Raw genomic sequence first — 26,706 nt, forward strand, 5'->3', positions numbered from 1 at the left:
GGATGCCTTTGACGGTATGGATCACAGCAAACTGGAAAATTCTTAAAAAGACAGGAGAAACAGACCACCTTACCTGTCTCCTGAGAAACCTGTATGGGAATCAAGAAGCAACAGTTCAAACCAGATATGGAACAATGGGCTCCTTTGACATTGGGAAAGGAGAACGACAAAGCTGTATACTGTCACCCTGCTTATTTAACATCTATGCAGAGTACATCATGTGAAATGCCAGGCTGATGAATCACAAGTTGGGATCAGGATTGTTGGGAGAAATATCAACAACCTCAGATATGCAGATGATACCATTTTAATGGCAGAAAGTGAAGAGGAACTAAAGAGCCTCTTAATAAGGGTGAAAGAAGAGAGTGAAAAAGTTGGCTTGAAACTGAACATTAAAAAAATTAAGATCATGACATCTGGTCCCATTACTTCATGGCAAATAGAAGAAAAATTGGAAGCAGTGACAGATTTTCTTTACCTGGGCTCCAAAATCACTGTGCACAGTGACTGTAGTCATGAAATTAACAGACGCTTGCTCCTTGGAAGAAAAGCTGTGATAAACCTAGACAGCATATTAAATAGCAGAGATATCACTTTGTTGACAAAGATCCATAAAGTCAAAGCTATTTTTCCAATAATCATGTACAGACGTGAGAGCTGGACCATATAAAAGGCTAAGTGCCAAAAAACTGAGGCTCTGGTGCTGGAGAAGACTCTTCAAAGTCCTTTGGACTGCAAAGAGATCAAACCAGTCAATCCTAAAGGAAATCAACCCTGAATATTAATTGGAGGGACTGATGCTGATGCTAAAGCTCCAATACTTTTTGGCCACCTGATGCAAAGAGCCGACTCACTGGAAAAGACCTTGATGCTGGGAAAGATTAAAGGCCAGAGGAGAAGGAGGTGGCAGAGGATGAGATGCTTAGATATGTCAGCGACTCAATGGACATAAAGTTGGGTAAACTCCGGGAGACAGTGGAGGACAGAGGAGCCTTTGTGCTGCAGTCCATGGGGTCACAGAGTCGGACATGACTTAACGATTGAACAACAATAGCAGTACCATAAACACTTCAGTCTGAATACATGACCAACAGTGTGTTAAGAAAAGAAAGGAAGGAAAGATGGAAAAGTGATAAAGACTAAGAGGAAAAAAAAAAAAAGCAAAACCAAAGAATCAGAACAATTTCTTTCACCAAGCTGTCCTATTCTATTGTGCTTTTTTCATTGTGGCTGATTTTTACAGCATACCTTATGTTGATCTAAAGCCAAAATCTTATACATACTGTGAGAAACTGGCAGTCTGACAGTTAAATTCCCTGGGGCTTCCCTAGTGGCTCAGTGGTAAAGAATCTGCCTGCCAATGCAGGAGATGTGGGTATGATCCCTGGGTCAGAAAGATCCTTTGGAGAAGGAAATGGCAACCCACTCCAGTATTCTTGCTTGGGAAATCCCATGGACACAGGAGCCTAGTGGTGGGCTACAGTCTATGGGGGTCCTAACAGAGTCAGACACAATTTAGCAACTAAATAACAATAACAAATAGTCCGTTGGCCAAGGCTACTGAATTTCCAGGAGTAAAGTTACCTAGCATATAAATCACACACATTCCCACACTAGTTCTTGGTACAAAGAAGGATGTTTACTATTTAGAGTCTAGAATGGCCTTGACCATATGAAAAACTGCTAATGGGCTTCGGAATACCCTTTGACCATCACTGCTCTATAATGTCAAGAAGTTATAATAGTGACTAGAAGTGATCATTACAAAGGGTCATTCATTAGTTCTGTAAAACTTAACAAAACTTCCACACTAAGCCAGGTGCCATGTTAGATTTGGGGGATAAAGGTATGAAGAGACACTGAACCTAGCTTTAGAGACTTTAGAAACAAGTATAGGGAGTAAATGGAATAGTTTTATGTTGAATTTTATGTTGAAAGCTACTGTCGTTTTAGAAAGGTAAGAATTTATCATGCCTCTCTACTTAAATGTGGGATTGGCTTTCAAAGATCTTACGTGGGGTAATACCACACCAATATGTAAAACTTCCTTAGATATAAAACTATGGCAGATAAATAATAGTATTCATTTTTATTTGCAAAGCACTTTACATATTACAAAGTTCTTTTACATCCATTATCTAATTCAGTCCTCAAAGTAACCCTGTGAAGGATGAAGGGATTATTATAGAAGAAACTAAGCCCTTACAAAATGTTGTCAATTAGTAACAGAATCACAGATTCTCTGTTCAGAGTTCATTTTACATATCATGATTCCCTTATTACCTAAATTTTGAAGAAAAGCCAAATGACTCATTTATAGTCTAGAACATTCCTTGCGTCTGCAAAATATATTAATAATATGTATATTTAATATAAAACTTTAACCTGAAATGGAAAAAGTACACAAAAATGAACACAAATGACTTACGAAGTCATTCGTAAAATTTTAAAATTTTTTCATAATTCCATGATTCTCCCCATCCTTAAACTTCCCCAAATCTCCTCATACAGCAATAAATTCTGGTTTGTCAATAATTTATTTCACAAGTCTTTTATGATACAAAAACACAAAGTCAGTAAAATTCCTACAACATCATCAAAAGCTGATGTTTTAATCAAACCTTTTGATTAAAAGCTGAGGAAACTCCCAGAAATCACTATACTACCTGGGAACTCATAACCCTGTTGCTTCATTTTCAAGTTCAAAGAGGTGAAGAGTAAATGCATTTAATAGTACAAAAAAATTCAAGTTTTCCCAATCCTTAAAATACTGAGACCATTATTCAAGTAAAAAGGAAAAGTCATTTAAAAGGCTCAAAAAAGTATTTAGCCAGCAATAAACCTTAAAGAAAATTCTTTTCAAAATGTGATTTAGGGTAAGAATTAACTGGTCCATGAAAAATGCAAATAGCCATTCTGCTGTAAGACAATTTTTTCATTTAAGGGGAATAATTGTCCTTTTGTAATTGCTTTTCCACTCTAAGAGCAAAAAACACACTTTCAGTGAAATCATTGTATTAAAAACACAATTAATTACAGATATAATTAGTATAGTCTCATTTTTAAATTTCCTATGAAATAATTTCAACACAATCATAAAAGCTTACACTTCCTCTGGTATTAGTCATATACCATATAAAGTTAAATAGGCTGTCTTGCCAAAGCCTAGGGTGACTGACTCTAATACTTTTTATCATTCTCAACCAGTTAAGACTGGTATTTAAACAAAATGTCATTAAATGTTGCAATAAATAGGCCAGGATGAAAAGGTTACTTATAAATACATATGAACTGCAAATGTATCACACAGAAACTGCCCCAAGACTGTATGATTGTATCCAGACACATCTCTTCTCCCCAGCATGCACATACCACAAGAAAACAAAAATTTAAAAGCAGTATAGATAACGAATATGAGAACAGAACTGATACCTGGAAGAAACCTTAGCCTTTACAAGGTCCAACTGGAAAGACACCTGATATTAAGCAAGCCTCATGGCGGGTGGGGGGTGGTGGTGGTGGTGCTTTGTTTTTCTTTAAAATTACTAAATCTACTTAATTTCTACTTTAGTTTTAGGCTGGGACATTGATAGAGGTTCTAATCTGGGGGAGGGGGGACCTCTGACAACATCTAAATTTGATATTAGGGAAAAAATATAAAAATCTATTAACAAAAGCTCTTATTAAAAGAACTGCTGCCTTTCCAGTCATTAAAATATCAGCGTGATTAGCCATTTCCAGAAAATTAAACAGATTTCCTCATCTCCATGAAATTTCCACAAAATCTTTACCAAAAACCTGTTTCTCTAAGACAGAATCCTACTGCAAGAAAAAATTAAAAGGGCCGAGTCCTCCCAAAAGTAAAAACTGATGCTAACTGACTAATTAGTAGATTTGACATCAGTTTTCTATACAAATTAATCTTTATGATTACCATATTGGTAGAACTAAAAACTGACAAGCAAACTGTGCCAATTTGAACAGTTTACATTCTTTAATATATACATGAAAAAGGGAAATTAAAAAAAATCTGTGCCACTTAAATAAAGGGAAATTATATACAGCTATTTTTCAGAATCTAACAGAAAAGGTTTTCTACTTCAAATGGCAACTTAAAGCCACTGTTAACATAACTCGCAATTTCAATATGAGTTCTAAATTTTGAAATAATTCAGAACCAAATTTTCAAGCTTTTGGGAAGAACTCAGAATCTGAAGTTTAAATGTTTATGCTAATACTTGTTCTCTTAAAAATAAAAACGCTTAAGTAGGATGATTTTGAGATTAAATCAAATCTCTAAAATCTAACATCGTAAAATGCTATCCTTTATTTCAAATCTGTTAGATTTTAGAGATTTAACCTCAAAATCATTCTACTTAAGCGTTTTTATTTTTAAGAGAACAAGTATTAGCATAAACATTTAAACTTAATGATGGAAAACCAAACCACATCTGTCTGTTTTATAAATATCCATGTCCTTCCCTGGACTCAAAAATCCACTTTAACCCATTTCCCTTCGTTTTCTTCTATCTTCCATCTCACTGCACACTATTGTCACATTCCTATTACAACATCTAGCCAAAGGCAGAGATCATGTAAGTTCCCTGAAGACTTCCAAAACATTAAAACCAGCAGAAAGCAGAGGAAATACTTTATGCCTGGAGCTGCTGGGAAATCCTTCTTTCCTTTTAGAAAAATAAACCTCTTGCTCTAAACATAACCACTTTGAGAAACAAAACAGTACTATACATACAAATACACAGCACTCTCAATTACTAATTCTATAGATTTTGCTAGTATTTTGACTGGAAAAAAAAAAAAAAAAAAAAAAAAGCCTATTTGAGCAAATGAACTGTAACCCAATGATGTTTGTTTTTTTTCCCAGAAAGAGAATAGCAATGGAGATTTAATCAGAACTTCTCTCATTCCTTAACACTAAATATGGATTTCTTAACACTAGCTGAAAGAATGCTTTTAAAAAGAATTAGTTGCTATTTGATTAGATGATTCCATTTAACTACAAAGAGAACACCTCAATCAACGCCTTCTATTTAAAAAAAAAGAACTAGCTAAATGTATAGTGTATTTTCTGACTCAAGTTGCTTAGGACGCTTTTCTTCCTGATATTCTAATATTTCAAAAGGTCTCTAGATAAAAAGAGCAGAGAAACTAAAGATACATTTTAATGTATTTTCACCATTATAAAAGTGGAGGCCATCAGCCTGTCATTTAATTATTTTTCAGGTTATTAAAATGCATTTGGCTATAAAGGAAAAATCTAACTCAAATATTCTTAACACACACATACACAAAGGCATGGGCAAAAATACTAGAACGCAATCACTTTTAGTACATACATCTCTTTAGGTCTCAGTGAAGGATGGCACAAAATATATTTTAGTTTTTTATATAAATTATATAATTTGACTGCACTTTTGCTTCACGATTCAACACACAAATTTAAAATTCATGTTTAAGTTTTCACATTATTCACTGCATTGAGAATTTTCTCAAGAGAATAAGACAAAACATTCGGCTTTCTGAATGGCAGTATGGAAACCTGCAGCATAGTTACACTGTGACATACATGAGGAATTCATCACTGAATTACTATACAGTTAATTCATCACTGTATTTTAATATTCCCTGTTAAATCAATTGTACATGAAGCCTAAACAGCTAGAAAGAACCCAAAAAAGCAACAAGAAAACAAAGACTTTGAAAAATGCTGACGCTTTTCACAACCAGGTTTAGTCATGCCAGCTGGAGAGGTGTTAGATATGGCTTTATTCATTTTTAAGTCTGAGAAATACAGTTACTTCCATGACATTATGAACAGCAATTTATCCTCGTGGTCCTGATTTTTCTAATTCAAAAGCACTTAAAAAAATCATTTCTGCAAACTTAACAAGGTATTTTGGATGGATCACTTGTCAGCTATTGCTTAGAATCAAATTATTAAATTATTTTGTCCCATATTTCCCAGAGAACTAGAGATACAAAAAGATAAAAAGGAAACACACACATACAAAACACACAGCAACTCAATATTTGAACCACTTCAGACATGAAATCCATTAAGAGGGCCTTTGCTCCGAACTGTGTAAGGGTCCTTAGCTACCATCTGACTTGCACAAGAAGTACACATGGCCCCTGATAGGCGCTTTAGTCCTCTTTGGAAGACACTGTTGGAAAGACTATAAATGACACAGTTGCAGAAACTATTACTAATAGCAAGCCAGGTGGTCAAGAAGGATGCGAAGCGGTTGCTGTGGCCAGTAGAGCTCTCCAATAAGAAGTAGATGATGTACGGCAACCAGAGGATGTAAAATACACTAGTAATTCGGAATAGGACCATGGCATAACGCTTATCAGAACAAGCCTGCACCTCCCCAGTCTCCCCACTCTGGCTGCTGAAGCGGGCTTGCCTTTCGTTGATTTCCTTTGTGTGCTGTTGGCAGATGCGGAAGATGTTGAAATAGGTGAAGCACACAATGAGGGCTGCTGGGGCATACAACATCATCACGATGAACAGGGTGAAGTAGGGGTCGGTGTGCCAGGACTCTGCACACCACTGAAACACATCTCCATGATATCCAGGTTTGCCCCAGTGGAAAAAGGAAGGCAGGAAGACCAGAGTGGAATATAGCCAAATCAGGAAAATACACAGACGTAGTCTCCAGGGCGTAACCAGGGTATTATAGGTTAAAGGTTTAGTGATAGCAATATATCTATCAATGCTGATACAGGCCAGAGAGGCCATGGAGACACTCTTCAGAACTGATACTACAAAACCAAATACCTGGCAAGTCAAGGACTCCTCTACTGGAAGCGGGTGGTGGAGGAGTGATAAAGAAGGGACCAGGCAGCTTACCCCAACCAAGAGGTCAGCATATGCCATAGTCTGGATAAAGTAACTTGTAGTATGGTGGTTCAACAAAGGTGCACAGTGAAATACAAAAATCACAATGATGTTGCCAGAAATAATCAACACAGTTAGAAACACAATAATCAATACTTCCAAAAGGCAAAAATTGACAGTTTCCAAGTAGCCAAATGCCAAGAGGCAAAAAGAGTGGCTGCTCTGATTACCATCCAAGGTAGAGTTCATCTTGAGCTCAGGAGTGATCTTTCACTTCATGCTGCCGCTTGGCTGCTGCCAACAGTTCAAAGGAGCAGCTGCTGTCATTGCGGTCAGCTCTGTGTGTCTGCAATAATGCCCGAGGAGCCTTAGTCCCCAAGCTCGCGATGCTGCCGCTCTGGTGCATTGCCTGCAGTGTAATTCCCCTTTAAATCCTTCTTGGAATAGGGAGAACCAGCAGCAGTTGTCTGGCCAGTCCCAGATGCGGCCATAGTACCAGGTTTACCATACACATAGCACCAGGGGAGTAAGGCAAACTCTGGGTACAAGGTCTTCAGCCAGTGAGGGTGGGGGGCAGGGGCAGAAGAGAAGGGAGGAAGGCTAGGACTTCAGCAAGAGTTGTAATGAGTCTCCTCTGAACAGCTGACAGAAGAAAAGGAGAGAGCGTTTTACATTTTGTATCCAATGCCCTAATCAAGAACCTGGCTAGCTCAAGCTGGTATCCCACCTCCCACTCCATCCCACCCCACCCAGGTCAACTATTCACGCCTACCCTCAGCAGCACCCCCACATAAATGGTTCTTACTTTACAGGGGAGGTGCAGCAACAGCAGTCTTTCATGACCAACATAAAGCAAAATCAATCGCCAGTCAGATCAATCTAACCCCATTTCCTTTCTTTTGAGCTTTTCAGGGGAGAAAAGGAATCTACTTATACCATTTAATTACCACTAATAAAATTAGCCAAGATAACTTAATTTTTTTTATTGATTCCAATATTTTGCCTCTTAGAAAACATTTCAATAGCATTGATCTGTCTAGCTCAATTTCCGAGTATTACCTGTAATTCTGCATGCTGCAATCCAAACAAAAGCCACAGAACATCCTTAGCTGAAAGCCTTGCAAAGCAGGAATGTGCCTCAGCCTCGTTTACTGCAGAACTGAGACACAGAGGGAGGGGATAAAGGAGGAGGAGGAGAAATAGGGAGAAGAGGGGGCTTGGGAAAAGGAAGAGGCGGGGGAGGGGAAAGAAGAAAACGCCCGGGTGCGCACACAGGCTCTGGCATCTTTAGCAGCTCATTAGAATTCACTGCCAGAGAAATGCTCCCCGATTTCCAGACTGCACAGTGAGGGGATAACTTAATATGCCTGCAGTGCAGCGTCTGAAAGCTGTTTCCTCGTCGGTCTGGAACCCCCCTCTTCGTAGATTAGCGGAATTTAGACTGCCAGTAAGAAGAGGAGGTAGTAACCAGGACTGAGTGCAAGCCGGGAATTAGACTGAAAAACACTGCCAGAGGGCTAACGGTGAGAGGAAATTCCTATTTTCTTGTAGCATTTCCCACAGAACAAAGAGCAATGTTAAAGAATGAAAGTATGTTAACAGTGCATGACAACTGAAGAATCAAAATCCAGCACCAGAAGTTCTAGCTAGAAGACTACATATTTGGCATTAATTTCTTCTCATGGTTCACTATATACGGATCAGTTTTAAGAAACATGACCAAAATAACAAGCAAATTTAAAAATTAGGTCTTTAAGAGAAAAAAACAAAGAAAATCCCATCCATTTCAAATACTGCAGAAACAGCACACACAAAGAAGAATTACACTGTTCCTATATTCAACACTATCGTCTGGTTGAAATGTCATAACTTGCTTCTAGTTTGCTGTGAAGTGGTATATATACAAACAAAAGATGGGCAAGTAAATGCACCCACAATTACAGGAAGTTTCATGGTACAAACTAGCTTTGTATCCTAGAACACACAATCTTGTCTGTGCCTACTAACACAAATTGGGATTGTACTGTGGCATTTCAGATGATGTCAAATGAGCACAATTTTCAGCTAACTGGGAGTGTCAAATTATGACAATTTTTAGTTAATTGTGTATTTTTAATATCTTTTCTCCCAGGTATCTTTGGACTCTCAGTTCATTCTTCTAAGTTTCACATAACTCAGTAGAGTAAAATAAACAAATGTTGACATCTGAAAACATTTCAGAAGGTCTGCATACTGGGATGGAGATGTATATTATGAGATCCAACTTTCATTTTTTGTTTGCTTCCCACACATGCTTTCTCACTACAGGCAATGGTTACTCACCATCAGAATTCAATTACATTTTAAGATCTGAAGCACTGTGCTTATTACACAAAGGCAAGGAACTAAAAAGCCTATTAAGCATAAGTTTGATAGCTTAATCGACAGGTCTTACTGGAAAAGATGGCAAAGTATGTCAAAAGGACCCGTGACACTGAACTCCCATCGGTTCAAATCCTTGCTTCCTTGCTCTATTATCACTTAGCTTCTCTTGGCTTCAGTTTCATCACCTTCAAAATGAAGATCATACTCTCTATTTCATGAGATTGTTGAGAAATAAAGCAGATGGTGTACACAAAAGGTTTACCAACATCTAAGAAACAGGAGGTATATAACTTTATTTTCTTCTCATACAACTCAAACAGCCTTCCTAGTCTGTGTTTTCCCACTAGTCACCTTGTGCTGCTTGAGGCTTGGGCTCTTCTGAATCCTAAGGTGCCCTCTCTCACTGTGACTGCCTAGTTCTAAGGGTGGTAACAACAGTCATTTGGATACACTGCTGCCCTGCATTCCTCAAATACATTGAGACTGTATATACGTAGGCAAGAAGGAATGATGATATGGCATTAAAAATTATTCCCATTAGACAGGTAACTTCTCTGCCTATGTCTCCAGATCTGATTTCACTCCTGAGTTCTCTTTTCCATCCACAATTTGCCTACTGGTCACACATCTTCTACTTGGATGTCTTATAGAGACTTCAACCATAGCACATCCAACAATTAAATACATTTTTCCTACCAAATAAACCTCTTTTTTCCCCTGAGATTTCCCCAAGCACTCAGGTATGAACTCGGGAATCATCTTGACCACTCTCTCCCTTAATATACCATTCTTACTCACCATATCTTGGGAATCTATTTCTATAATGGCTCTCAAATTCATTTCCCCTTTTAGTTTTTAATATTTGGGGCTATCATTAAATATTTTCTGTACTTCTTGTTCATTTTTATAATCTATTCATTTCTGCTTGTTAAATATCCATCAGCACATGCTTTATTAGGGTTATTATGAACTCCATTATGCAAGAAGAGTCTATGGTTCCCAATGACTTTCCAGTCTGATCTCACTAGTCCAAATCCCCCAAATACCTTGCCCTCCAGCCAAACCAGATTACTCATTACCCTCTACATTTGACGTAGACTTTATTTCTGATCTTCCTATTTTCAGTGCTTAATAAATATTGACTTAAAAAAGAATAATTTCTGAGACTTACATTTCAATAAATGGCAAAACCATTTGCCAAAGCTAAGAGTCCATGTTTTTCTAACTACTTGTAATTTGGGCACGTAACTTAGTCTCTTATTCCATCTCAGGTTTCTCATATATAAAATTAGGTAGTTATGCTGATATAAACAGCTGTTACATTAACTGATAGCTTTAAAGAATTTAAAATGTTATAAAAATGCAATGAAACCAACAAGCTGTTACAATACCATTAGTAAAACAGTAGTGCTTTCAATTTTGTTTCTGTTTTAATAAAACCACTCTAGGAGCAGCTATAATCAAAATATTTGTGTGTACGTGAGCACACGTGTTCAGTCACTCAGTTGTGTCCTGACTCTGTGACCCCATGAACTGAAGCCCACCAGGCTCCTCTGTCCATGGAATACTCCAGGCAAGAATACTGGAGCAGGTTGCCATTTCCTACTTCAAGGATCGAACCCGCATCTTTTTCGTCTCCCGCATTGGCAGGCGGATTCTTTACCATGGCCACCTGGGAAGCCCTCAAAATATTCATACTAGAAACTAAATAAAAATAATTAGTTAAGAGTTATATGTTTTATTTTGGATTAAAACAAACCACTTTTTTTAGAGGACAGAAATTATTAATAAGGGAAAGCAATAAATCTGTGTCTTCACAAAAATTCATCCATACATTTCCCTTTTAAAATAATGTAGTTGTATGATGTATTTAGTAAGAGTATTTCTGTATATATGACTGAAAGAAAATACATTAAAAATCAATTCTACTTTTCATTGGATAATGGGATTACAAATGATTTTTTTTTCTTTGTGGTTTTATGTTTTGTGAATTTGCTAATTTCTATGTACTATTTTTATACACAGATAAAAAAGACAGCCAAAGTAATATATAACATGTCCTTTTGGTAAAACTAACAAAAAAACCTGGCTGTATAGATGTCCTCCCAGAGCCAAGCTGAACAGACAATGCCAGGTTAAATCACCTGTTTCACAGGGCTCAGCTCCATTTGGCCTTATGTCATCACTGCAACATGCCTTCAGACAGTCCTTGGTACTCAATTTATTCATAATGGACTCTGATGGCCTCAGTGACAAATTCTTACAGAATGACAATGTAACTTGATGAAACATGTAAAATTGTTAATATTTAACAAAGCTAGTGGAGGTGATGAAATTCCAGTTGAGCTATTTCAAATTCTAAAAGTTGATGCTGTGAAAGTGATACACACTCAATATGCCAGCAAATCTAGAAAACTCAGCAATGGCCACAGGACTGGAAAAGGTCAGTTTTCATTCCAATCCCACTGAAAGGCAATGCCAAAGAATGTTCAAACTACCACACAATTGCACTCATCTCACATGCCTACAATGCGGGAGACCCAGGTTCGATCCCTGAGTCGGGAAGATCCCCTGGAGAAGGAAATGCCAACCCACTCCAGTACTCTTGCCTGGAAAATCCCATGGACTGAGGAGCCTGGTAGGCTACAGTCCATGGGGTTGCAAAGAGTTGGACACAACTGAGCAACTTCACTTCATACTTCACATACTAGCAAAGTAATGTTCAAAATTCTCCAAGCCAGGCTTCAACAGTTCGTGAAACGTGAACTTCCAGATGTTCAAGTCGGATTTAGAAAAGGCAGAGGAACCAGAGATCAAATTGCCAACATCTGCTGGATCATCGAAAAAGCAAGACAGTTCCAGAAAAACATCTACTTTTGCCCATGAGTGTCAGTGGTGGCCTGCTGCAGGGTTGGGGGTACTGAGTGCAGCAGTGCCTGAATGGGATCTTTTGAAGGAGGCTGCCATTATCTTCATTACCTTCACCATAGTTTGGCCTCAGGTAAGGAGGAGGAATGGCAACCCACTCCAGTATTCTTGCCTGGAAAATCTCATGGATGGAGCCTGGTAGGCTACAGTCCATGGGGTCGCAAAAAGTCAGACACGACTGAGGGACTTCACTTCACTTCACTTCAAGGAGGCCTGAGGCCAAGCAACAAGGAGGGAACACAGCCCCGTCCATCAACAGAAAATTGTGGATTAAAGATTTACTGAACTTGGCCCCACCCATCAGAACAAGACCCAGTTTCCACCTCAGTCAATCTCTCCCATCAGGAAGCTTTTATCCATCAGAGGACAGACAGAATGAAAACCATAATCAAAGAAAACTAATCAAACTGATCATATGGACCACAGCCTTGTCTAGCTCAATGAAACTGAACCATGCCGTGTAGGGCCACAAAACATGGTCCACTGGAGAAGGGAATGGCAAACCACTTCAGTATTCTTGTCTTGAGAACCCCGTGAACAGTATGAAAAGGCAAACAGTTATGACACTGAAAGATGAACTCCCCAGGTTGGCAGGTGACCAATATGCTACTGGAGAAGAGAGGAGAAATAGCTTCAGAAGGAATGAAGAGACAGAGCCAAAGCAAAAACAACACCCAGTTGTGGATGTGATGGGTGATGGAAGTAAAGTCCGATGCTCTAAGAGCAATATTGCATAGGAACCTGGAATGTTAGGTCCATGAATCAAGGCAAACTGGAAGTGGTCAAACAGGAGATGGCAAGAGTGAATGTCGACATTCTAGGAATCAGAGAACTAAAATGGACTGGAATGGGTGAATTTAACTCAGATGACCATTATATCTACTACTGTGGGCAGGAATCCCTTAGAAGAAATGGAGTAGCCATCATAGATCACAAGAGTCTGAAATGCAGTACTTGGATGCAATCTCAAAAATGATAGATCTCTGTTCATTTTCAAGGCAAACCATTCAATATCACAGTAATCCAAGTCTATGTCCCCGACTAGCAATGCTGAAGAAGTTGAACAGTTCTATGAAGACCTATAGGACCTTCTAGAACTAACACCCCCCAAAGATGTCCTCTTTGTTATAGGGGACTGGAATGCAAAAGTAGGAAGTCAAGAGCTACCTGGAGTAACAGGCAAATTTGGCCTTGGAGTACAAAGTGAACCAGGTCAAAGACTAACAGTTTTGCCAAGAGAACGCACTGGTCATAGCAAACACCCTCTTCCAAAAACACAAGAGAAGACTCTACATATGGACATCACCAGATGGGTCAATACTGAAATCAGATTGATTATACTTACCAGGGGCTATGCATTGTATTAAGTGGTTTATTAAGTACATAAAACTAACAACTCAACAAATAAGATATTATTATTATACCATTTTACACACAGTAAACAAAAGTTTAATGCTAAATTGCCCAATGTCAACGGCCTAAATACAGAACCAGGATTTGAATCGAGACAATCTACCTTTAGGTGGACACTAAATCACTCTGCATAGTGCCTTCCAAACCTGAATATATGATTTGCCTCTTAAAATGCTTAAATGACTTCCTATTGCCTGAGGTATTAAATATGCCTTATTTAAGCTTTCTAAGATCTGGCTCCTACCCACCTACTTTCATACACTTTGAAACTGCCAAGCTCTTTCTCATCCTTGAGAACATGTTTTCAACTTTTAACATCACACATGCCATGCAGTCCCCCTATCCTATCCCAATAATCACCCTCTCTCGATAATTTACGAACACGAGTTCATAGATGAAACTCTTAGATGAAAAGTTCTTGTCATTTGCTGCACAACAATATGTATTTTCTTATCTATAACCCTCATGCAACTTTATTGCAATTGGTTAGTTAATTGTCTACTTTAGATTGTAGATTCCCCTAAACCAAAAAACAGGTACATTTTATTTATGGGCATATCCGTAAGACCTTAACACACAGGCTGACACACAGCAGGCTTTCAAAGGTATTTCTGACTGACTGAATAAGAAATACTTATAATACAACAGGCAATTCTGTTTTTGGACACGAAGACCTTTCAAGTAAAATTCTAGTATGACAACAACTTAATTCACTGGTAATTATTAGGTTGATACATAATAAATTGAATTATAGTCTCATAACATAAAAAGATCTTGAAAACTGCCTGGACAGATATGACTTACAGAAACTCAAAGAGGATACATGAATTTACCAAGACGGGATATGGAGACTTAAAAATTACTTTCACAAAGAACAATTTAAAGGAACAGTGTCTTAGACATTAGAATGCTATAACAAAAATACCACAGACTGAATTGCCTACGAAGAACAAATTTATTTCTCATTGTTCTGGACACTGAAAAGTCCAAGACCAAGGTGGCGGCAGATTGAGTATCATAGATATTTTATACTGTGTCCTCATAGGACAGAAGGGGCAAGGGAGCTTTCTAGGGTCTTTTTTAATAAGGATACTAATCCCATTCATGAGGGCTCCACCTCCTTGATCTATTTCCTCTCAAAGGTCCCACCTCCAAACATCATCACACTGTTGAGGGTACGGGGTGTTAGGGATTTCAATATATGAACTTTGGGGAGACATGAACATTCAAAACTACAGCAGACCTACTACAGCAACTGCTATATGGGAACAGATAATAAAGTTCTGAAAGTCCCCCGACAATCTGTTTTCTTACAAAATTACATAGCAAGAGCACTGAATTGTGAAACAGTAGAATCATGAGCTATTTTGGGGGCAGGTCTCAAACATGGTATTTCATTTTTCCAGAATGTTAAAGCTTAAAAGAAGCTCAACCATTTACTTCAGTAACTTCATTTCACAGAAAAGGAAATTAATAGTCACAGGTGCAGAACTTCATTTGAGTTCATATAAGCCAGTGGCAGAGCTGACACTAGTACTCATGCTGCCTAACTTCATGGCCAGTGCTTTATTTGCTAACTTGCTACCTTTTTGTTTAGTATCAACAGGAGGTTCTCATCATTAAAGCTTATTGAAACCTTCAGTTCAGTTCAGTCGCTCAGTCGTGTCCGACTCTTTGCGACCCCATGAACTGCAGCACAAGAAGCCTCCCTGTCCATCTCATGCTCTGTGGTCCCCTTCTCCTCCTGCCCCCAATCCCTCCCAGCATCAGTCTTTTCCAATGAGTCAACTCTTTGCATGAGGTGGCCAAAGTATTGGAGTTTCAGCTTTAGCATCAATCCTTCCAAAGTACACCCAGGACTATTAATCCTTAACTATTACCAAAACCACTAGAAAGATTTTTAATTAGAACAATCTGCAAAATAATGAAATTATAGTTAGATATTCAAATTAAAATTTTCCAGACTGGTAAAATGTCCAAAGACTTCCTTTGGACAATTAGAAACATAAATACTGATTATCTGGGCTTACTAATAGTTTAGGTTCTGGATAAAAGCCTGAAATTCACGGCAAAACACTTGCCACTAAAATAACTAGAGAAAACAATGCAAATAGACTTCAGAGAAGACAAAGCTAACTAACAGAAGGAAAGAGAAACATTAGAATAGGTTGCTATTTCATTATTGTATTAAAAGAATCCTTTAAGGCAGCCTTTTGATGTAAATTTCTGGTACAAAGCAAAACAAAATAGAGTCATTGATATAAAAGGTGAAAAATAACCAAAAGAAAGACAGACCAGAGGATGATTCTGGAAGTTGGAAACCAGAAAGTACCCTATTTTTCCTCCACTCTAAATTCCGATTTATTTGACTCATAAGAACCAAGGAGCTGTAAATCTTATAGCTGGGAGTAAGAGAGGCCATCAGTTCAGATCAGATCAGTCGCTCAGTCGTCTCCGACTCTTCGAGACACCATGCATCGCAGCACACCAGGCCTCCCTGTCCATCACCAACTCCCGGAGTTCACTCAGACTCACGTCCATCGAGTCAGTGATGCCATCCAGCCATCTCATCCTCTGTCATCCCCTTCTCCTCCTGCCCCTAATCCCTCCCAGCATCAGGGTCTTTTCCAATGAGTCAACTCTTCACATGAGGTGGCCAAAGTACTGGAGTTTCAGCTTTAGCATCATTCCTTCCAAAGAACACCCAGGACTGATCTCCTTTAGAATGGACTGGTTGTATCTCCTTGCAGTCCAAGGGACTCTCAAGAGTCTTCTCCAACATCACAGTTCAAAAGCATCAATTCTTCAGCACTCGGCTTTCTTCACAGTCCAACTCTCACATGCGTACATGACCACAGGAAAAACCATAGCCTTGACTAGATGGACCTTTGTTGGCAAAGTAATGTCTCTGCTTTTGAATATGCTATCTAGGTTGGTCATAATTTTCCTTCCAAGGAGTAAGCGTCTTTTAATTTCATGGCTGCAGTCACCATCTGCAGTGATTTTGGAGCCCAAAAAAATAAAGTCTGACACTGTATGTATGAGGCCATATGAGTGGCTTATTTACTAGTTTCCTCACCCTGCGTCTGACAAGCTCTAACTAGAGACTACGGTTGAGAAACCCTCTGTCAAGACCAGTAGGAAAAGAAAACAAAGAATCCAGGAGTATTTGGTCTACAGAAATTTATTCCATGAAGCCAAAGGTAGTTCAGTATCAAGAAGTCTATTATATGTTGATAATGTATCTACTTCATCAACAAATTAAAGAAAATCATATTTAAGTGCTGAAAAATTCCTTCATAAAATTTCAGTGTGTGTGTTAGTCACTCAGTCATGTTAGACTGAGACCCCACGGACTGCAGCCTTCCAGGCTCCTGTGTCTATGGGATTCTCCAGGTTAAAAATACAGGAGTGGGTAACCATTTTCTCCTCCAGGGGATCTTCTCGACCCTGGGATGGAACCTGGGTCGCCTGTAATTGCAGGCAGATTCTTTGCCATCTGAGCCACCAGGGAAGCCTGGGAGATATTTCAGTAGACATTCCTAATTAAAAAAAGCAAACTCTGGATAGAATAAATCACTTAAATCAAATAAAAAGTACTTACAATAAAAAAAGCAACCCAAGTGAATAGCATGCTTTCCAGAAGTCTGAAAAACTAAGATCATTTTAATTAAAATCAGGAACTCAATAGTGATGCTACTTATCACCATCATCATTAAACACTGTCTTAATGTTTCTATCAAACAGAAAAATAGGAAAATTTAGCAACCTGCATAAATAGTGAAAAAAGAAGTGAAACTGTTTTTGCTATTATCATATATCTGAAAATCTCAAAGGATGCTAGTATAAACAGGAGGATTAATCAAAATATCAAGAAGTACATGGATAGAGAATTTTAAAAAGTCTATTCTCTATTGTAGCAATTAGCTATTTAGAAATGGAAATCAGAAAAAAAAATTCCATTTGGTATAGCAAGAACACTCTAAGATAATTCTTAGGAATAAATTTAACTAAAGAGGAATAAAACATGTATGAAAGAAGTCTTAACAAACATAAGATCTGGGCAAATGGAAAGACATACTATATTCCCAGATGTAAATATATTATAACAATGTAACTTGTAACGTAAATTAATATATAAATTAAATGTAATTCAAACTAGAATCCTTATATAACCTTACAGGATGATGGTGAGACTGGAGAAAATGATTTTAAAGTTTATATGGAAAATTACATATGCAAAAATAGGTAAGAAAATTATTTGGGAAACAATGAAGAAAAAGACTTGCTTTACCAGATAATAGAACATAACTCAAAGTCTCTTTAACCAAAACCAAAACCATACTGGTATAGGAACACATAAACATCAAATTGAACAAGCTAGAGATTAATCCTAGCATGTATGAGAATTTAAGATTAACAAAGATGGTAGTTCTACTCAGTAGGAAAATAGAAGTAGCACAACTGGTTAGCCATCTGGGAGAAAGTAAAATTGGACTGCTATCATATGCCATGTACAAAAATAAATTTCAGATGGATTAAAGATGTACAAATGTAACACATACAATAAAAATTTCACAAGGAAATGCTGGAAAGTACATTTACAAAATCTCGAGGTAGGATAAACCTCAACCAAGACACAATTTTCTACATAAAAATTGAAAATGTTTTGTATGGCATAAAACTATAAAGTCAATATAAATCTCAAATTCTAGAAAAGTATATAATGAAGTTACAAAGAATTAATATAGGTAATCATATAAAGTACTTATAAACTGACATCTTATAATTAATAGAAAAATATACAAAGAATACAAAGAGATAATTCATGGAAGAGCAAATCACTCAAATTTACTTGTAGTCAGGGAATTGCAAACTAAAGACATAATGGCATCATTTACATCCACTGACAGCAAAAATTATAGTGATATCAAATACTGTCTGGGATATGGGCTAATAGGCACTTTCCTACATTGCTGGTGAAACCATGAACTGCCACAGCCTTTCAGAGAAGCAAGCTGGATATAAGTAAATTACATACAAAAATTAAATAGCAAGTTTAAAAAACGTATTACCCTCTGATCCAGTAACCACACTACCGAGACTATTCCATAAAAGTCAAAGATTTGGAACATTGTGTAAGGTTGTTTAGTAAACATCATTTAGAGACTGAAAATTGAAAACAAAATAAATGCCTAGCAATAGCACAATGACTGAATAAAAAATTGCACTGATTTAGTCTATCTGGGTTTCTATAACAAAATACCACAGAACAGACAGCTTATGAACAGCAGAATTTCATTGCTCACCATTCTGGAGGCTAGAAGTCTAAGATCAGGGTGCCAAACAGTTGGGCTCAGGTGAAGGCTCCCTTTTGGGTGGCACACTGCCAACTTCTAGTTGTGTCCTCACATGGTGGAAGGTGAGGGAGCTTTCCCTTGACTCTTTTATAAGGGTGCTAACCCTAGCATGAGGATTCTGCCCTCACGATCGAGTCACCTCCCGAAGGCCCTACTTTTTCAATATCACCTTGGTATAATGGATAAGTTCCAACATGAATTTTAAAGGACACCTTCAGATCATAGCACCTGTTATATGCAAGAATGTTCACAGCAACTTTATAAAAGCTAAAACAAGAAACAAAACATCTATAATACCAGAATAGATTTTTTAAAGTGTGATTTATTCATACAATGGAATATTTGCAGCAACTAAAAAAATGAAAACAAATAAAAAACGAACTACTGGGATTTCCCTGATAGTCCAGTGGTTAAGAATCTGCCTGCCAACGCAGAGGACATGGGTTTGACTCCTGGTCCGGGAAGATCCCATGTGTCTTGGACCAATTAAGCCGGTGGGCCACAACTACTGAGCCTGTGCTCTAGATCCCATGCTCCACAATGAGAAGCCACCCCACCGACAAGCCCAAGCACCACAACCAGAAGAGTAGCCCTACTCACCACAACTAGAGAAAGCCTGCATGCAGCAACGAAGACCCAGTGCAGCCAAAAATGAATTTTTAAAAATCTTAAAAAAAAACACAAAAAACTACTGATATACTCCCAAAATGGATGAGCAGAAAAAGTCAGATACAAACAAGTACATGCTACACGACTGTATCATTGTTTTTAAATGAAGTTCAAGAACAATCAAAACTAATCTAGAGAAAGAGAAGTCAGAACACAGTATTGGTTTTTCAGGGGTGGAGTAGGGGTGGTTACAACTAGACAGGGACAAAAATAACTTTTTGAAGTGATGGACATATTCTTTCTTTTGGTAGTGATCAGAGCAGTGTATTAACATGTAAAATGTCATCGAGCTGTAAATTTGTGTATTTAAGCCTATGTAAATCACAGCTTGCTGTAGAAATAAATTTAAAAATACGTAGTTTTACGACTCAAAAAAAAAAATCAGAACAAATTTTAAAATGTCAATTACAGTGATAACTATTTCTAGGAAGACAGAAAAACCTAGTTTTATAGATATAGCCAATATATATCTTGTATTTAACCTATGTAACACTATAGAATAAAACAAAACAGCATCAACTAATATTATGATGGTTAAATGACTTGTACATTCTGATTACATGTCAGCAATTTAATATACATCTTTTAGAAAGCTTTTTAGTTTCTATCATCCACAGTAAGTTTAATGTGAAATATAAACTTGACATGACACCAGCATATATAAAACATTAATCAAATGTATCAGATATTGTTAAGAGCTGATCTTTTAACACATCATCTAACTACCAGGTTCTTCTTTGAGAAACAGGTATCACCATTTTCATGGAACCACAAAAAGAGAATATTCCATGTCTTTAAATTATCTGTATGAGTAGCCACACCAAAAATACTTAAGAAATAATTTTTGGCCAAACATTTCAAAGGACTTCAAAATGTTACAATTACCTAACAGGACTTGCAAATAAAAGAAGAAAATGAACTAGCTGTACCTTGGCTAGTCTCTCACACACTGCGTGCCCTGTTCTTCCATGTTTCCAATGATACTATGAGTACAACACTCTGTCATTCTTTCATGCCTGGTAAGGTCTTTTCTGAAACCCATCTTAAACATTATATTCCTGATAAACACTCTTCCTATCCCCCCATGCGGAATTAGTCACTCCTTTTGATGGTTTCTACTGTGCTTTTCCAGATTACCACACAACTTATGTTAACTGCTTTTGTTTGACTTCATAGCTCCAACACTGCAATTGTAATAGGCACTCAATATAGTGGGTTAAACAATTACACTGACACAATCAAGGGAATCAGAACATTAGTTCTTGAGAACATTTTTCTTGACGAAAAATATTTTGAGCAAATAAAAGTCATTATTCTGGTGAGGAAAGATCTGACTTCATGTTCGAATTCTATCCTTACCTACAAAGTACTAAAAGAAAAAAAAAAAGTAGTTTTATATCAGTATTATTCACTTCTCATAAGGTTTAGTATATTTTTAAAAGAAGTCCTATTACTTTGTCACACTGAAAAATTCTCATATATTATTGAGAATTCTGAGCAGTTCATTCATAACTCAGGTTTGAAATTTCTATACCATCAAAGAAACCGCTTCCTAAAGATGAAGATTTTAAGAATTTTGGAAAACAAAAGCAAAGCTTAAAACCAGTTAACATGAGTGCAAAAGGCGCAAACCACTGCCTGACCTAGCAGAAAATTAAATTTCTGCATGCCTATACAAAGAATAGTTGCGTTGCTTCACTTGCAAAACCTTGAGGAATTCATCAACTTGAGAAGGGGATACCATAAAAATTGAGAATTCAGTTTAGAGGAATGAACTGAAAGGGAACATGGTTTAAGATGATAGAACCATGTTCTTCCAATTGTAAAAAAAAAAAAAAAAAAAAAGGACTAGGCCATTACTTACAAACAGCACATTTCTGGGAAGGGTGAAAAGGATTAAAATAAATAAAGGAAAGTTTTTACACACAGCACAGCACAACTGACCTATACACAAAGGGCAGAGGCCATCTTTTGCCTCTGAGGTGAAAAGGAAGGAAGAAAACCTATGCCTTCTCCTTTGTGCCAACACTGGAAATAACTGAGCCAGAAGTCTGAAAGTTCTATTCTTATGTTAGTTAAAGGAATTACATAAAATTCTTGGTAAGTGAATAGACAGAATAATCTTTTATTAATAGAATTCTAAAGGAACTAATGCTGAAGCTGAATTATCATCCCCTTACCTTAGTGATGAGAATTCGGTATTTTTCTACCAGGTGGTCATTGTTGTGACAACCTGCTAGGAGCTGCCAGACTTCTCCTCGAAGAGCTTCAGGAACACCGCTTCTTACTAAGGATGACAACTGCTTTGGCCTCACGCTCAAGTTGAGATGCCTAAAAACAAAGCCATAAGCTGTAAGTGCATAAAAGACAGAGCTTTTAAAAGAGTGTTACTTTTAGGAAAGCTAAACTAAACGATATATAAAGACTTAATAAAAAACATTAATAAAGAAAAAAGCCTAGAACTAGACGTGGCCAATATAACTGTAAAAGATTGGGTGGAGAAAAAAATTCTGAAGTCAGACTGCGTCTTATGTATCTCTAAATTATTGGTCTAATTAAAAAAAAAATCAGAACTGGAAACTACAGCTTTATGGTTGTGACTTGTGCAAGAAAAACAAAGCAAAATTCTCAATAGTGGACACATAGCTAAAGATAAGAGCTCGGCTCTGCATCAAAATTAATAAGTAAACTGTATATTTTTATGTTTTAGGTAAAGATTTGTTCTAAGTAAGAATAAATATAAAAATAAATGCTTTCAGCAGTTTTTATGGTGCTTTAAATAAATTTTTAATAACTATGATGGATAAAAGTTTCTACTGTATTATTATATTGTCAAAACAAGTTACTAAAGTGTTGGAGCTTCATTTATTTCATCTACAAAATGGGGGGAATAAGACATCTCTTTGGTGGGGGGTTGCAGCATGCAGGATCTTATTTTTCAGATGATGATGAAAGTCACTTAGTTGTGGCCAACTCTTTGTGACCTCGTGGACTGCAGCCTGCTGGGCTCTTCTGTTCATGGAATTCTCCAGGCAAGTGTTCCCAGACCAGGAATCAAACCCATTGCCCCCTGCAGTGGAAGCCCGAAGTCCTAATCATCGGACCGCCAGGGAATTCCCTAAAATACTTTTACTGGGGGAAATAAAACATCTTGAAAAAGAATTTTTAGAAGTGTTGGTATTAACTTACAAAGTGCTTTTGCATTTAATTTTATTCGATCCTCACAACAACCATTTGAGGTATGTGGTAGTATCTCCAGTTCTACAGATGGAGAAAGAAGTTCAGGGAAGTTGATTAAGAGACTGAGGTAGACTCAAGCTCAATGAATGCTCTATCTGTTACATCACAGGTGCTTTGTGATTTGAGAGCCACCATTACTGAGTCAATAAAGCAAGATTCTGACATGGAGGAATTTCTGTGGCTATCAGATTTAAGCACAAGTTACCAGGACTTCCCTGGTGGCTCAGACAGTAAAGCGTCTGCCTACAATGAGGGAGATGTGGGTTCGATCCCTGGGTCGGGAAGATCTTCTGGAGAAGGAAATGGCAACCCACTCCAGTACTCTTGCCTGGAAAATTCCATGGACAGAAGAGCCTGGTAGGCTACCATCCATGGGGTCACAAAGAGTTGGACATGACTGAGCGACTTCACTCACTGGTACAAAATGACCACTATCAAAATATTGTACAGAAAGGTCTTGAGACTTCTCTCAAAATTCTCCCAGAACTCCAGCAGAATGAAACACAGTACATTTAAAAGTTATTAAAGTTATTAATTCTGTGATGATGCTAGCACCTTAATACAAGAGCTATAGACAGTTTAACACAGTTTTGGCTTTGCTTGGGGGAAAAAAAAATATATATATATACACACACACACACACACACACATATATATATATATAAGTTGAAGAGTTGGAAGTAGAAAGGACTAAAGTAGTTCCATTATCTAATCCAAGGATTGGCACACTATGGCCTATGGGACAAATCTGGCTCACCATGTGTTTCTGTAAACCAACTCTTACTGAAACACAAGCCATTTTTATTTATGTATTGTCTATGGCTGCTTTCACACTGCAACAGTAGAGGTGAGTAGGTGCAACAGAGTCTATTGACCACAAAACCTAAAATATTTATATTTGGCTCTTAAAAAAAAAACTAACCCAAGAATTATTTGATAACACAAGCTTGATTTATATTGGTAAAATCATTTTCAGAATAATTTTGTCACTGATGATAACTCAGCCAACTATTACTGACATTAGTTCTCTTAACCACTAAAATTCTTATCAAAATGAACCTGGAGAATTAGAGCACAAAGGTATATTTATTATAAACACTGACACTAAAATCTAATGTAGAGTTAAATCAGTTTTGGAATCAGACCTGAATATGTTAAAAATTCTGAGCCTGCTGTTTACTAACTAGAATTGTTGACTTAATCTCTAAGCCAGTTTCCTCATCTATAAAAATGGATACTATTTTATAAGGTTATTATAGTTGAAATAGAGCACATAACTTAGCACAGTACTGGGCACAGAGTAAATCTATTACTTCTTACTATGATTACTACCATTGCAACATCTATTATTCTTAATCTACAATAATCCTGCATGGTGGTTCTACAGACTTATATTTTGCAAATGAAGACAGATTCTCAAGAGTTAAGTGACCTGCCCAAGATCATACAGTTTAGAAACAGGAGAGGTAGGACCTGAAGCCAGGTCTACCAGGCTCTAAAATTCCATGACACGGTGATGATTCCTATCGTAAAACACATATAATAATGATGAAAAAATAATGACAAAATAAATTGAAGAAATATTATTATTTCTAAACACATGACTGAAATCAGCAAAAAAAAAACAGTTATAAACATCCTGAAGATAGGTGAGACAGATGGAAAGTTAGTTAACGTATTTGAAGGAGTATGATAAGGATATCATTTTATCAAAAGAATAACAAAATGGATAAACAAAAGCCTGATAACTAAACAAATTCCAAGCAATTGTATAAAACGCTGGTGGGTTCATTTTATAAAACTTAGAGCATTTAGAGTCTAAATGCTGTATCTATATAATTTTACATACACTATTATATAACCCATGTCAAGACTCAATTACGTTTCTATTTTAGAGCAGAAATCTTTTTATACAGATGAAATTTCTGCCAGCAGCAGTCCAAACACTCCAAATTCACTGAACTGAAAATATATTGTGATGAGAGCATCAGCAGGTTTGTCTCCTGATTGCTGAAGGAATGTAAAAAAATAAAAGAGAACTATTCCCCTGGGGGGGCTTCTGCAGATGTCATTTATTAAAACCACTTGTGTAAAGACAAACCATGCTTTGGTTTGCATTCTCCTCCTGTACACATTTGACATTTCCCAATTGGAGAGTGTTTTACCGAAAGTGTAAAGCTTTGTGAGAGTGCTAGAAGCAGATGATGCCCATTATAGTCCCAGCCCTTAAGGGCATGACGTTTGTTTTTAATGCTGAGACACAATTTTACTAAGAGCAGAGTGAAGGTTTCAATAGTTAAAACTTTAGAGAAAAATCAGACTCCAAGTAGCAGGTCCATGGGGAGTTGGTATGATAACCCTAAGAACCAGAAAGTCAGAAACAGAAAACTGCTCAGATCATTTTCAAGTTCAGCTCTTTTCAGCATATACTGGCATCCTACACAGTGGGAAAAGTAAACGACATAAACGTCTCACCAACCTGATTTACCAGAATGTCTCTGATTTCACTAATAGATTACCTGAAGCAAGTGTACTCTTTTTAGACAGTCTATAGGATATTTCTTAACACTGTCATCAAACTGTCTCTTGAGCTGATGAGAAATTCCTGAATTTTACAAGTGTTACTAATTGGTAGAGCAATAAATATATACCATGTTTATAACATTCTGCTCTGTCACTTGAGGCATATAACAGAGATAGGGAAAAATCCCACTGCAGTCTCTATCATGGTTCTATGCATTGTGTGAGTATCTTCTAAGCTTTCCTGATTACTGTGTATTGCCTTAACTACTGTGTATTATCTTAACCAATCAACAATTCCTACCCACTTCAATATAAGTGACTTCTTTCCTTATTTATTTTCTCCATGGATTCCATGTTTGCATAAATATTTCTGCAGCACTGAAAGCTTACTAGGTTTCTGATATTTTGAAAGCTGATTTCAGATCTTCACGACTTCATTACCCTTATAAACCTCTACCAACAGAGATTCTCGAATGTGAACCTCATACTTAGGTTTTTATTATCAGCTCCAAAACTGAAAAATGTTTGGCAAAATTCCCTACCCATAACATAAGAACTGGAAAGGAGAACTATTCTATCACAACTTACCATTTAGACAGCAGTTCTCCCCATGTTTCAAGAATTTTTTCTGCACATTCTTTGGATACATCACCAGATCCACTCAAGAGAGGCTCATCGTTATCTTTAATAAACAAAACACACAAAAAAGGATAATAGAGGTAGCTATGCTAGCCAGAAGAATGACCTGGAAATGTAACAGCCAAATTTGAAAGATTTCATTGGGAGCACAGTATCATAACTTCTCTCTAAGCATATAGTCATAAATACAAGAAAAGTAAAAATGGCCCTAGGTGGAATGTTGCTGAAACTCTTTAATTCTCTTGCTTTTTATATATGCCTATATAATGTCAACTGAAAAAAGAGCCATACGACTATAAAATGATAGGACTCAAAGTATGGTATGTTCTCTTACCTGTTTCACAGCAAACAATGTCACACATGAAAATATATAGCAGTCTTACGTATAACAGCTAAAAGCACAAAACACACATGCATAAGCTTCCAAAATAGAAAAGCAGAGAGTATTTGAATAAACTTTGATATACGTTTACAATCCAAACTTGTGTTGACACTTTTTAACATAATGATTTGGCAAAATATTAAGTGCACATAAAATTAAAATAAGAACTAAATCTTATAGAGCTATGATTTTTTCTTTCCTCTTTTATGTTTTTATGACTTTCTAAATTTTCTATACTGGCATGGATTAATAGAAAGCATAAAAATACTTTCTAAAAAGGACCAAGATGAATCATTTCAAACTTTGTTCAAGTAATCAGGAAATGT

The 26,706-nt window shown here is 37.0% G+C and overlaps 2 protein-coding genes across 7 annotated transcripts in view; both read right to left on the reverse strand.

Moving 5' to 3' along the window:
• RABGAP1 (RAB GTPase activating protein 1) overlaps positions 1 to 26,706 on the reverse strand; it is a 169,233-nt gene that overhangs the window by 68,325 nt on the left and 74,202 nt on the right. For all 6 annotated transcript variants that reach the window (XM_070379024.1, XM_070379027.1, XM_070379025.1 and 3 more), the window contains 2 exons: positions 25,948 to 26,041; positions 21,777 to 21,927 (listed from right to left, as the gene is read on the reverse strand). In XM_070379024.1, coding sequence (XP_070235125.1) covers positions 21,777 to 21,927; positions 25,948 to 26,041 — 245 coding nt within the window. The remainder of the gene's footprint in view (positions 1 to 21,776; positions 21,928 to 25,947; positions 26,042 to 26,706) is intronic.
• GPR21 (G protein-coupled receptor 21) lies at positions 4,370 to 8,866 on the reverse strand. The gene is made up of 2 exons (XM_005893073.2): positions 7,922 to 8,866; positions 4,370 to 7,504 (listed from the first exon to the last, which is right to left on the reverse strand). Exon 2 carries the CDS (start codon positions 7,109 to 7,111, stop codon positions 6,062 to 6,064), a length of 1,050 nt encoding a protein of 349 aa, XP_005893135.1. The 5' UTR covers positions 7,112 to 7,504; positions 7,922 to 8,866; the 3' UTR covers positions 4,370 to 6,061.

Source organism: Bos mutus, chromosome 11 (assembly GCF_027580195.1).
Source record: "Bos mutus isolate GX-2022 chromosome 11, NWIPB_WYAK_1.1, whole genome shotgun sequence".
In the NCBI taxonomy this organism is placed as follows: domain Eukaryota; kingdom Metazoa; phylum Chordata; class Mammalia; order Artiodactyla; family Bovidae; genus Bos; species Bos mutus.